Here is a 14,320-nt window from a genome sequence, read left to right on the forward strand (position 1 = left end):
AGGCATGCTTGGCTCAAAGAGCAAACCTTACCAGATCATGTCAAAGCTAAATTATTAGATGCACCTCTTCAAAAAGATGTATTGTTTGGTGTTAAAGCTGAGGAGGTGCTAAAGAAAATGGAGGAAAAAGCAAAATCAATGCAAACAGTGAAATATTTCCTGCAGGTACAGCCTCCACATTTCAGCAGAAACTGGCCTTCAAAAAATTGGTCCTTTCCAGCCACGGACAGAACTCAAAGGGGCAGATACAGGCATCCAAGGGGTAGAGGGCAACCTCAAGGATCTTTCAGAGCCAGACAGTGGCAAGCACCAACCCCAAGAGGTGGAGAAGATAGATCACAGTCTTTTAGAAAACAGACACAATGACTTCCCTCTACACCTGCCAAGCAAAGCTTTAATGGCAGCACCTTTGGGCGGAAAACTGACATTATTCTCAAAAAATTGGCATATTGTTACAAAAGACAAATGGATTCTGGACATTATAGACAGAGGCTACAGGTTCCACTTTCACACCCTTCCAAAAATGAGAGGCATGCCAAACCTGCCACAAAATCAAAGGGCAGAGGCACAAACAAATTTCAGCTCTCATGGACATAAAAGCAATTCAAGAGGTACCTGCAAAAGAACAAGGTCAAGGGTTTTATTCCAGACTATTCCTGGTACCAAGGAAAGACAAAGATTGGAGACCTATCTTAGACCTATCCATCCTAAACACATATCTACAGGTGCCAAAATTCAAGATGCTCACATTACAGCAGCTTCTTCCCATGCTGGGCAAGGAGTCTTGGCTGGTAACATTGGACCTCAAGGAGGCATACCTGCATGTCCCTATCAGACAAGATTGCAGAAGATACCTCAGATTTCTTGCAGGTTCAACCCATTACCAATTCTCTGCATTGCCCTTTGGCTTATCTACTGCGCCCAGAGTGTTTACGAAATGCCTGGCATCAGTAATCGCCTTCTGCAGACTACAAGGGATACAAATCTACCCATATCTGGACGACTGCCTGATCCAAGCGGACAGCAAGGGCATACTACTGCAACACCTGGCATTTGTAATAAAACTGTTGAACTACCTGGGATACACAGTCCAACAAAAATAAATCAAAACTAATACCCTCTCAACAAATAATTTTCCTGGGTGCCAGCTTGGATACAACCACCCAGATGGCCTACCTCACGCCAGACAAGCAAGGGCAACTGTCTCAATACTTCAGAAAAATGGCAACTTACACCAGGCTAACTGCAAGGAAAGTCCTGCAGGCTCTGGGATTCATGGCATCTTGCATCTTGCTAATCCCATGTGCAAAGCTGCATATGAGGAAACTTCAATGGTACCTAAAAAACTTATGGTCTCAACACAGCCACAGCTTGGAAGCAATTATACCACTCATTCCATGCCTTCAAAAGGAATTTATGTGGTGGGCTCAAGCTTGCCAAAGAAACACAGGTCTTCCTTTCTGTGTACCTCAAGCAACTCAAATCATCACAACAGACGCCTCAGATTATGCCTGGGGAGCACACATGACAGATCAGTGCATTCAGGGAAAATGGACCCGAAAAGAGAAGCACCTTCACATCAACCAAAAGGAAATGCTAGCCGTGCGAAAGGCTATTATGACCTTCAAAGACCTACTGCATCCAGGCCAGCTATTGATAAGGACAGACAACACCACAATGATGTGGTACATAAACAAACAGGGGGGGAACTCATTCATACCCCCTTTGCAGGCAAGCCATGACCGTATGGAACACAGCACTGGAATTGCAAATTCAACTACTGCACAATTCCTGCCAGGGAAGGAAAACACACTGGCAGACAACCTAAGCAGAAATATGACAGATCCACATGAATGGAAGTTGCATCCTCAGTTTTCACAAAGATAACTCGCGCATGGGGACAGCCAGACATAGATCTCTTTGCTACCCACAGAAATTGCCAGTTGAAAAAATTTTGTTCAAGGACCTATCATCCACAGGCCTGGAAAGTGGACGCACTTTCCTTCAATTGGGCAACATTGACAGTGTATGTCTTCCCGCCTCTTCCTCTGCTGCCCAAAGTTCTATTAAAAGCCAGAGCAGAGAGGCCGAAAATGATTCTCATTGCTCCAGACTGGCCAAGACAACACTGGTATCCGCTCCTGAAGAGCCTGACACATTCCCCACCATGGACCCTACCTCTAGTCCCCCTTCTGTTGTCCCAGCACAACTACAAAACTCTTCACAGCCATCTCAAAACTCTAAATCTAGCTTCATGGAGAATTCCTTGATTTCCCAACAGTTTCTCCTCTCCAAGGAGGTGCAGGACGTCATCTTGGAGGCCAGAAGACCTTCTACTAGAAAGGCCTACTCCGCCAAATGGAAACGATTTTGTGCCTGGAATCAAGAAAAGGGACAGAATTCTTGGGTAATAAATATACCTCAAATTTTACAGTACCTAGCTGAGATGTTAAACAATGGACTTTCCTTCTCCTCCATCAAGATCCATGCTTCAGCCATTTCTGCACAATACAACACAGATCCTCCTTTATTCTCACATCCTCTCTTAAGGCAGTTCCTCAGAGGGGCAAAGAATATAAAACCCCCCAAGGAAACCACCAGTCCCTGCTTGGGACCTCAACTTTGTATTGGAAAAGCTGACCCTTCCTCCCTTCGAGCCAGCTTCTTCAACAGAGTTACAGTACTTGTCATGGAAAACAGCCTTTCTTCTGGCTATCACCTCAGCACGCAGGATTTCGGAGCTACAGGCCCTCATGGCTGTGCAGCCATTCATCATTTTCCATCAGGACAGAGTTTCCTTACGAACCAACCCTACCTTTATGCCAAAGGTAGTATCCAGTGTAGCTTTGAATCAGACTATCCACTTTACCTACCTTTTATCCTAATCCACAAAACAAAGGAGAAAAACTACTACATTCCTTGGACATTCACAGGCAACTTCGTTACTATTTGGACAGAACAAAGCCATTCAGGAAATCTGAGCAACTCTTTGTGTCCTATGCTGCAGGTGCTCAAGGAAAGGCTATTTCCAAACAGACAATTTCAAAATGGATAGCCCACTGCATACGCTTTTGTTACTCATTTCATGGAAAAACTGTGCCTGCATGCATCAGATCCCACTCCACCAGAGCCACAGCTACCTCTGCAGCCTTCTTCAGGGGGGTCCCTTCCAAGGACATTTTGGAAGCAGCCACCTGGAGTTCAGTGCACACTTTCTCCAAGCACTATCACCACCCACTATACTCAAAATCTAGAGCAGGCTTTGCCACAGCAGTCCTGCAGGGCATCCTAGCTCCTCCTAGTTCCACTTAGTGCCTACCACCCTTACTTAGCTTTGGGATTCTACCCATCTGTTATGACTGCAGCTGTATGCACGATGAACATAGTACAGTTTTGTACCTACCATAAATGTAGATGTTCGAGTGCTCATACAGCTGCAGTCCAGGTTTCCCTCCCTCCATCCCCTCTTAGGACAGGCCTTATGACAAACACTTTTCATATAACCTTTTTGGGGTATTCTTTTATGGTGTATTTGCTTGCAACTACTGTTTTTGATTTATCAACATTGCATCTTTCCATAACATTATGTTTGCCTTCCTTCTGGGGGCACCTGACATCTGGGGCAAGAAAAACTGAAGAAAATGGCGTCGGCTGCCTCTTTTATACCCCTGCCGCACTGACGTCAGGGAAGAAGCGACGACAACCGACGCCGGACCTAGACTTTGGAATTCGGCCGACCGAGGACCCGTCTGACGGCAGGATATAACCCATCTGTTATGACTGCAGCTGTATGAGCACTCGAACATCTACATTTATGGTAGGTACAAAACTGTACTTTTTGAGCACGGGTTGTGGTTGAAGAGTCAGTTGACCAGCCCAACAGCCTGGTTAACAAATATAAATCTGTTGTTGAGGGAAACTAGACCAGTCATGCAGAATACAAGGTAATTAGTTCTCAGATGCATACAGTGTTTTTCTGGTCAGCATCGTGGTAAGAAGCCTAGATCATTCCTGTCAATTTCTTTCCTCAAGAGTTATGGACAAAAACAAATGTAATGGAGGGGGGGGGGGACGCCCCAAATTAGGGGCAATTTGTGAATACTTAAAAAGCTAACAAAACAATAGATTTTACAACAACATGCATTTTTCCAACAATAAGTATGAAACATTGTTTGACATTGACTTGACTGACTAATTTTCAGTGATTTACCAGAAACTGATGAACTTCATGTGGGACAGGGCAAAAATGTGGTGCAAATTCAGGGGAATTTCAGAAGTATGAGCTAGATAAGGATACTGTGAATTACATTTTTGGTAGGTTTTAAAAAGTAAAAAAAAATATGAAACACGGAGTGATTCATGCCTTGTGTTTTTTATGAGGGGGGTAGAAAGATTCATGGCTCTAATCACAAGCATTATCTGTCATATCCACTCTTGGGAAAGTACATAGAATTAACCGCTGTACGCATCAGAGTGATTTTAAACGGTCATTGGATATGCTGAAGTTGGCAAATGTACTTGTAAAACAGGGCATACTGGACAACCGTGGTGTGCTTGCATCCTGCAGTAGAGTAGTGAGCATGGTTAGAGGTTGAGTGTACCTCCTCCCAGAGGAAAGGCTAACCTAAGCCCTGACACCTGATGATGCTGAAATAACCTCACAATGAAAGAACTAACCTAAACCCTTATCCCTGGTGATGCTGAGATGAGGTTGCATAAGGTCCATCATGGATTTGGTTTCCATGCCCCTTTTGCTTTCTTCCAGAAGTGTTTTTCTGTGAGCTTAAAAGGCAGAAGAGCTTTATCCCACCCAAGGAAGTCCTGGAAGCCACCTGCACCATGTTTCTGTTGTGGCCACCTGCACCATGTTTCTGTTGTGGCCACCTGCACTCAGAAAAGCAGACAGTTTGTACCAGCTAGTGATGGACTGGAGCAAGCTATTTAACAAGTATGCTCGAGCTGACCACTGTACGATTGCTTCGTCAGAGTAAGCCCCAGAGATCATAGCATTTTGCCACCTGACAAGGAGTGAAAACTTAGGAGCTGAAAGAGAGTTTAGTTCTATGCCATATTGGGGCTAAGAATTTTTCAAATGTTCATTAAACCTGCCCAAGATTTAGCTCTCCTTTAGGAAACAGGCAGTGGACAAGTGTAGAGACTTCCTTGATGTTAGGCTTGAGTGAGTGGGCTCATCCACACCATATCAAATGCTTTAAAAGTGGGCTTCCCATATCCCCCCTAGATGCCCAGGTCAGGGGGGGTTTATTCATCCAGGCTTCCCAGGACCTGGTCAGTAACCACGGAAAAAGGAAGTCTGCCCTCACCATTTTGGATTCCCCTCAGTCTTAATCTATCTTTTCCAAGCTAATCCCAGAATAGGAAGGAGCAACTTTTGTCATGTAGTGAAGGCTGTTGACCTTCACACAGTTTTGCCCCCCTCCTGTACCTGCCAAGTCTCTCAAGAAGACAATGCCCCTAGTCCTGTTTTGGCAGTTCTTATGTCATTTTTTAACTCTCTGGCAGCTTTTGGTTGGGGGTTACTGGCATCTACCTCAACTTGGAGAACCTTCACAAAGGCTGGTGAGTCCTACAAGTGGCCACACCTGTAGGTAGGCTCTGGAGTTCATAGGCCTTGCCCCATATAGACTACTCTGACAGACTAGTCCCTCTTACTGAAACCTGGGTCAGGTTCAGACTTTGTTGCTGAAAGGGGCAGTAGAGGCTGTACCATACTCAGAATTAAGTCAGGATTTGTTCCCACCTCCTTGTCCCAACAAGTATGAACTGTTTTCACCCCATTTGTGTGTTCCATGATTTGAAACTGCATACCTTGTATGTTCAATTCCAGATAGTGACCCTTCGCATTTTTATGTTCCTGATGCAACAGGGTTCCTGAATACTGACAGAGCTAATGTGGTTGTGCATGCATTGAAATGCCAATGATCCAGACCTTTAAATACATGTGAGCAGAATATAAATAAGGCAGAAATATGGCAAAGCCACAGAAATTTTGTACAGGAAATTAACTTGCTCTGCTTATAAGTAAAAGTATAACAAGTGAGTGGAGCAAAAGAAAAGATGAAAAATATTTAGGCAAGAGTTCTAGGAAATTAGGAAAATTGGTAGCTCCACAGTGGACTGTTGCACTGAAGAACTTGATGACAACTAAAGAGAAGAGAGGAATAGTAGAATAGGAATTTTGGCATAAACCACAAGATACTTTTGTAGTAGCTATACTGGTAGTAGGGAGAGGGAGAGAAACAAAGAATGAATTCGGGGAAAAATTGTCAAGGTAACAGTTGCTCATCTGAGTCACAGGAGGTAGCATATTCTGAGGGAATAAAATATAGGAAGTTGTAATACAGCAATTGCCGGGAGAAAGATGAGTCTATCACTATGAGAGATGGAAGAAGGCATTAGATACCAGAACAGTACAAGAAACATCATGAAAGGAGAACATAGCAAGTTCCTGTAGTAGTAAATGGTAGCACTTAGCCTAGTAACTACCTATGAAAATGTAATTTTTCTTTCACCCCAAGAGCTATTTCAAGCCTAGCCAAGTTTACCAGAATATTGCCAATGTGTCAGTACTCCAAGTAATTTTATGGTTACGATATTAGCATTCACAGGCTGTCACTGCCCATTAGGGACATAGGTGCCAAACCTTGGGTAAATTTGCAATTTCCCATTCATTGGTTCAAGTTACAATTGAATAGGCTTAGGAATGAGTTTTACTTACATGGATGAGAAGTTTCTTCCAGAGAAGGTTTAATCTTTGATACACATACCTGTCTTTCCAACATGTCCTTTTTATATTGCAGATGAGGTTTAGGTCCTTAGAATGGTAATTTCTCTGTTATGTTTTGCATATGTGCAAGAAGTCCATCAGTGTGGTATCAAAGGATGCCTTGTAGCTAAAGCATAGATCACTGCTTTGCAATCTGTAGGAGACTGAGTACAGGGTTAGGGCTTGGAGACTGTATGCATAGGAGTTTTTGTTTACTCCCTGTATTCTTTTTGCGAGCAACTCTGTGGTCTTTTAAGCTGTTGCAAGTGCCAGGTCAGGTACATGCCAAGGGGTGTGTTGTACTCTGATGTGATGAAATCAGAGTAAAGCAAAGTAATGACCTCCTTGGACCCAGATGTCACACTTTTATAAGTTGTGCAAAATAGAATTATTTTCTTACCGCAGTAGACATATGGTAGTCAAAGGTCAGGTTACTGTCAACATGCAGTCCCCATTCCCTGACCACTGGGTCTACTTTTTGGCGTGTATTATTAATGTGGTAGTTTTCAGGAGTGGTCATCTTTCCAAAGAGTACAGTTATACAATTTTCTCCCATCGAGTTTTACAGAGCCTTTTGAAGGGTGGTGGCATAAAAGCATAGTGGTGGATTAGGTGGAAGTATTTCATTTTAGTCTTGGAATTCCAGAACACAAGAATTCTAAAACCAGATTTGTGAATAAAGGTGTGATCGTTATTCTTATCACCATGTTGCATTGACTTGGATCATGGACAACAAATATTGGGAGGATATAGTGGCAAAGCCACTTGTATTTCTCACAGAGTAGAGATCGATGCTCTTTACTTGGAGGTCCTTGAAGTTTGAAACATAGTTCCCCAGAAGAACATAGGTGCTGTGTATTTGTAAACTGCTAAGAAATAGTTGATGACACCTGTTTTTCTATGCTTATTGTTTCAATATTTTTGTGTGTCTGAAGAACATCTGCAACTAAAGCTGCTGTTTTGTGCTGTTTTTTCCCTGTCCCCCATAGGAATGTCAAGTAATGATGGAACTGTTGTCCTGCAAAGGATGGACATGCTGATAGATGGAATGAACACATTAAATCAGAGTGTCACCACACTGAACCAATGTATGAACAGCCTGGTGCGTGGTGTGCAGAACATCAGCCGCACATCACTTGCTCATCAGTCAATCCTGCAACAGTTGCTTGACATATTCAAAAATGGACATCAGCCTGTCACACCACGAGGCACCCCAAAGCTTGGGCAGTGATACCAGTCTAAGGATATTATTAGTCAAAGAATGTTCTGAGTATCAAAATTTTAAAGGCTGATAAATAGATTTGATTTTAAGAAATTATGTAAATATTGTAAATAGTTGTTTATAAATGGTTTCCAGTATTGTGTAAAGACAGTGGATACCACATTTGATACTTTTTTTTTCATTAAACCCATTGTTTTATTATAATGTGTGTGCTGATGTCTTTAAATGAGTTTTTCTTTAATCCAAAGCAATCGTATTTAAAGTGTTGAGACAGATTTTTGTTTCTCAGTTTTGTGAAAACTTGTGGAGTTGGGAGCCTTTCCATGTGTACCGACACATGATACTGATGTTCATCGTGTTTCACTGCTGCAGTCATTACACTTGGGTTAGCCTGCCGTCAGGTGGTCCCGCAGTCGGCCAGAGTTACAAAGTCTTGGTCCAGCGTCTGTTGCTGTCGCTTCTTCCCTGACGTCAGTGCGCCAGGGGTATATAAGATGCAGCCGACGCCATTTTCTTCAGTCTTTCTTGCCGCGCGGTGCCTAAGCAAATGCAGTTCGCAAGTGCTGGTCAGCCGACTCCTGAGATTTTTGAATTAGAATTTCAGAACCGAAGTCTTCAATAAAGCTAAGTACCCCATTGGGGAAACTTTTTCTTGCCTCAGACCGATGTCAGTAAAAATTAATAATTGTATTTCTTGTGGGAAGCAAATACCTCATAAGGATTTTCATTCTTACTGTATTCCATGCCTCGGCCCAGACCATGATGTCACTAGTTGTCGGTTTTGTGCTAGATTTAACAAGCGCACTCTTAAACGTCAGTTTGACTTTGCTCGCCATTACTTTGGCCGAAGGTTCAATTATACCATGCCGTCAGAACAACCGACGACCAGAATACACAAAAAACGCAAAGACAAAGATAAGGACAGGCATCTGAGGTCCAAAACTGACGATGAAGCCTCTTCTAGGCCAGTCGCCAGTTCTCAGTGAGGAGTTTTCGCAGCCCCTGACACCCGCTACCTCAGAGCCACAGGCCGCCTCCGACTCCCACGTGGAGATGTGTAGGCCTCTGGAAACTCAAGGTATTGGGCCTACGGAAACTAACCCCTCAGATGGGCCCGGAGCCGCTGAGCAAGCATCGACTTCTGAGGGTGTTTTCAGACCTTCACAGCTTACCATCAAAACAACAACCAAGTCTAAAACTCCATTAAAGACAAAGAAGCAAGTACAGCATTCACCTGGACAGGCCTCCATGCCTAAAAAACAGATGCTCAAAATGGCCGAAGAAGTAATTACTCTGATCAGGGGGTTCCCATCCCCCCTCCTGATAAAGGGCCTAGGCAGGATACAGACTATGATTCCTCTGACCAGGTTTCCATTTCTTCTGATTCCTCTTCAGACCAGGGATACTCTTTACCCCGCTATGAGGACTCTGATGCTGAAGAATGAATCCCTTCAGCCGCTCCTGCTGAGGATTACTTTTTTGGGGATACTTTACATACCATGAGGGAGCATTTCCATTGGGAGGGCCAGGATTATTCAGAATCCAAGAAAAGGCTCAGAGACTTTCTTTTATTGCCTCAGCACAGGCCCCTTGCTATTCCGCCAGTGTTAGATGTTGTGGATGATGTGTTTTCTGAATCCAGTTTAAATCCTGATTCTTTGCCACCTGCTCCAGTCAAGCCAGACAGGTACTACGGAGTCCCTGACTCTCACAAATGTCTTTATAAAAACCCTGATGCGGACCCAGAAACTATTTCCCAGGATCCCAAAGGGGGTAAAGGCTTCCACGGCTAAAAATCCAGTTCTCCCTGACAGGGAGGGATTCTAGAGCATTAGACAGATGGGGGAAGAAAGTTTACACTTCTGCAACTTTAGCACTAAGGGCTTTAAATTGCCAGTTCCACATGCTTAAATACCAACAATATTTAATGTCTCTGTTAAAACAGAAAATGCTTACAAGCTCAGAACATCCTGACTATAAGGAAATGCAGGATTATTGCATGCAGCTGAACAAGTGGGAAAACATACTCTGTGATGTGGTTTTGATTCATTAGAGGCTTCTTGTAGAGCAGCAGTTACAGGAATTGTGATTTGAAGGCATGCTTGGTTAAAAGAACAAGGTTTACCTGATCATGTTAAGGCAAAATTGTTGGATGCTCCTTTACAGCAGGATATTTTATTTGGTGTTAAGGCAGAAGAGGTATTAAAGAAAATGGAGGATAAGGCAAAATCTATGCAAACAGTGAAGGATTTCTTACAGGTACAGCCACCTCGATTTAGCAGAAATTGGCCTTCAAAAAAATTGGTCCTTTCCAGTGTCAGACAGACCACAAAGAGGCAGATACAGACGCCCAGGAGGCAGATCTCAGTCCCAAGGCTCTTACAGACCACGACAGTGGGGTGCTTCAACCCCAAAATGAGGGGAAGACAAGTCACAACCTTATAGGAAACGGTCCCAATGACTTCCCCCTTCAAATGCCAAGCACTTACCTTTTGGCAGTTCCCTTAGGGGGAAAACTAGCACTTTTTTCACAAAATTGGCATATCACCCAAGACAAATGGGTTCTGAATATTGTGTCTCAAGGTTACAGGTTCCACTTTCACACTCTACCAAGGCCAAAAGGAATGCCAGACCTGCCACAAAATCAATGGGCAGAGGCACAAAAACAAATTACAGCCCTCATGGACATGAGAGCTATTCAAAAAGTGCCACAACAGGAACAAAGACAAGGATTTTACTAAGACTTTTCCTGGTCCCCAGGAAGGACAAAGCCTGGAGACCCATACTGGACCTTTCTACTCAAAATACTTATCTGGATGTTCCGAAATTCAAAATGTTGACACTACAGCAACTTCTTCCCATGCTGAGCAAGAAGGCTTGGCCTGTTACTTTGGATCTCAAAGAGGCATACCTGAATGTCCCTATCAGACAAAATTGCAGAAGATACCTCAGATTCATAGCTGGCTCAATGCATTACCAATTCTCTGCACTGCCCTTTGGCTTATCTACTGCACCCAGGGTCTTCACAAAATGCCTGGCACCAGTAATTGCATTTTGCAGACAAAAAGGAATTCAAATATATCCCTACTTGGACGACTGCCTTATTCAAGCAGAGAGCAAGGACATTCCTGTAAAGCATCTGGCATTTGTAAAAAGATTGCTAATTTGCCTAGGGTACACAGTAAATGAAAATAAGTCAAAACTAGTGCCCTCACAAGAGATAATATTCCTGGGTGCCAGCTTAAATACAATGGCCCAGATGGCTTATCTCACGCCAGACAATCAAGGACAACTGACTCAGTACTTTCAGTTGTTGGCAACAAAAACCCAACTCCCTGCAAGAAAAATTCTGCAGGCCTTGGGGTTCATGGCGTCCTGCATACTACTAATACCATATGCCAGACTGCATATGAGGAAATTACAATGGTACCTAAAAAGTTTTTGGACTCAATACTGTCACAGTTTGGAAACAGTAATACCACTTATTCCTTGCCTACAACAGGAGTTTCGATGGTGGGCACAGGCATGTCACCACAACAAGGGACAGCCTTTCACTTTACCCACAGCCAGGCAGACACTAACAACAGATGCTTCGGATTACGCCTGGGGAGCACACATGGCAGGAAAATGTATTCAGTGCAAGTGGGCTGCAGACCAAATGCATCTTCACATCAATCAAAAAGAGATGCTAGCTGTACAAAATGCCCTAACAGCTTTCAAGGACCTTCTGCATCCAGGACAACTATTACTAAAGACAGACAACACCACAGTTATGTGGTACATAAACAAGTAAGGGGGCACTCATTCAAATCCCCTCTGCAGACAAGCCATGACCTTGTGGAACACAGCTCTAACCTATCAAGTTCATCTGCAAGCACAGTTCCTGCCAGGAAAGAAAAATACTCTGGCAGACGACTTAAGCAGAAACATCATGGATCCTCACGAGTGGAAATTAAATCCACAAGTATTCAGCATGATAACACAGAAATGGGGGGTACCCAGACATAGATATTTTTGCCTCCCCAATGAATTGCCAACTACAGAAATTCTGCACAAGGACTTGCCACACACAAGCATGGAAAGTGGATGCTCTCTCGTTCATCTGGAAAAGCCTCAAAGCGTACGTCTTCCCCACCACTGCCTCTCCTTTCAAAGGTACTCCTAAAAGCCAGACAAGAAAGGCCAAAAATGATCCTGATTGCCCCAGACTGGCCACACCAGCACTGGTACCCAATCTTAAAGAACTTGGCTCAAGGCCCACCATGGATTTTACCTCAAATTCCTCATCTTCTGACTCAACAAAACAATCAGATCCTGCACAGCCAGCTCAAAACCTTAAACCTGGCTGCATGGCAGATTTCTTAGTCAAGCAGACAACACCTCTCTCTAAAGCTGTTATAGATGTCATTTTGGAGGCCAGGAGGCCCAGCACCAAGAAATCCTATTCAGAAAAGTGGAAGAGATTCTGTGCCTGGAATCAGGCTCAAAGCTTTGACCCTCTTGTCCCAAATATTCCTCAGATAAGGCCTATCCTTTTCATCCATTAAGATCCACGCCTCTGCCATCTCGGCTCATTACAACACGGACACCAACTAGGGACTTCAATTTTGTCTTGGAAAAACTAACTTTACCTCCTTTTGAGCCAGCCAATTCAGCAGAATTAAAATGTGTCATGGAAAACTGCTCTGCTTCTGGCAATAACCTCAGCACGAAGGGTCTCAGTTACAGGCACTAATGGCAGTGGAGCCTTTCATAATTTTTCACCAAGACAGGGTTTCTTTAAGAACAAACCCTACATTTATGCCAAATGTGGTATCCAGTGTGGCTCTTAACCAAACTATTCACTTGCCAACTTTTTATCCAAATCCCCAGAATAGAGGGGAGAGACATCTGCATTCATTGGACATACACAGGAAGTTACTTTTCTACTTGGACAAAACTAAAGCTTTCAGGAAAACTGAGCAATTGTTTGTAGCATATGCTGCAGGATCACAGGGAAAGGCCATTTCAAAGCAGACCATTTCAATGTGGATAGGACACTGTATCAGTTTCTGCTTCACGGCATGGGAAAACTACCTAGCAACATTAGGCCACATTTCACCAGGGCAACAGCCAATTCTACTGCCTACCTTAGAGGAGTACCTACCAAAGATATCTTGGAAGCTGCAACTTGGAGTTCAGTGCACACCTTTACCAAACATTATCACTTGCCTCTTTATTCTAAATCCAGAGCTGGCTTTGCCACTGCAGTGCTGCAGGGCCTCATAGCCAACCTGAATCCTGTATAGAACCAGCCACCCTACCTCAGCTTTGGGATTCAACCCAAGTGTAATGATTGCAGCAGTGAAACACGATGAACATAGTACAGTTTTGTACCTACCATAAATGTAGATGTTCGAGTGTATTCACTGCTGCAGTCCAGGTTCCTCTCCCTCCATCCCCTCTTTCTTAGCTGGGACTTATCTATACCTTTCTTCCCTATACTACCTATGTGGTGTATTTGCTGGTAACTGAAGGTGTTGGTTTTATTTTTTAATGTATGTTTTATTAGCAATATGTATTGCCTACCTATTTGGGGGCACCTGACATCTGGGTCAAGAAAAACTGAAGAAAATGGCGTCTGCTGCATCTTATATACCCCTGGCGCACTGACGTCAGGGAAGAAGCGACAGCAACCGACGCCAGACCAAGACTTTGGAACTCTGGCCGACTGCGGGACCGCCTGACGGCAGGATAACCCAAGTGTAATGATTGCAGCAGTGAATACACTTGAACATCTACATTTATGGTAGGTACAAAACTGTACTTTTCTGGTGCAGAAATCAGATATTTTTATGTTTTTATGCTGTTAACAGTCAATTTCCGATTCTGTTAAAGCTGCAACCTCCTTGTGACATTGTGAGAAAGACTGTCCTTGGGATTCAGTAAACTCCATATAGGCTTAGCACGAAGTCTACATGGAGTTTGCATGTTTGCATGGTGAGCAGCATCGCTAATTGCATATGTGTGCTGCACACTACGTTTAAACGTAAACAAGTGCAGTTTTGTCGTCAGCAGTAGTGTTGCTGGCTATGAAACCATGTAAAGCAACATAGACAGCAACAGACAGGTAAACCTGTTTACCTACAGGCAAACTAGGTCTACGGGATTGTGTGGAATGACACAGTGATTACATGGTTATTTATAAAGTAATATATATATACATATGTATATATAGTTGCAGTACGTGAAAGTGTATATAGTGCAAAGTATTGTGGACTGTTTCAGGCATACTGAATAAAAGTTGTGTAAATGACCATCAAGGATACATA

General features: G+C 43.4%; 1 protein-coding gene across 1 annotated transcript in view; it reads left to right on the top strand.

Annotated features, from left to right (window-relative positions):
* Window positions 1–8,213, top strand: part of LOC122790579 — a 1,409,443-nt gene extending 1,401,230 nt beyond the window's left edge. The window contains exon 12 of the mRNA XM_044058105.1: window positions 7,777–8,213. Within this exon, the coding sequence (XP_043914040.1) occupies window positions 7,777–8,018 (242 nt within the window). The 3' untranslated portion in view covers window positions 8,019–8,213. The remainder of the gene's footprint in view (window positions 1–7,776) is intronic.
* The last annotated feature ends 6,107 nt before the right edge of the window (window positions 8,214–14,320 follow it).

This window comes from Protopterus annectens, chromosome 16.part0 (genome assembly GCF_019279795.1).
Source record: "Protopterus annectens isolate FY-2018-M chromosome 16.part0, PAN1.0, whole genome shotgun sequence".
Taxonomy (NCBI): Eukaryota; Metazoa; Chordata; order Ceratodontiformes; family Protopteridae; genus Protopterus; species Protopterus annectens.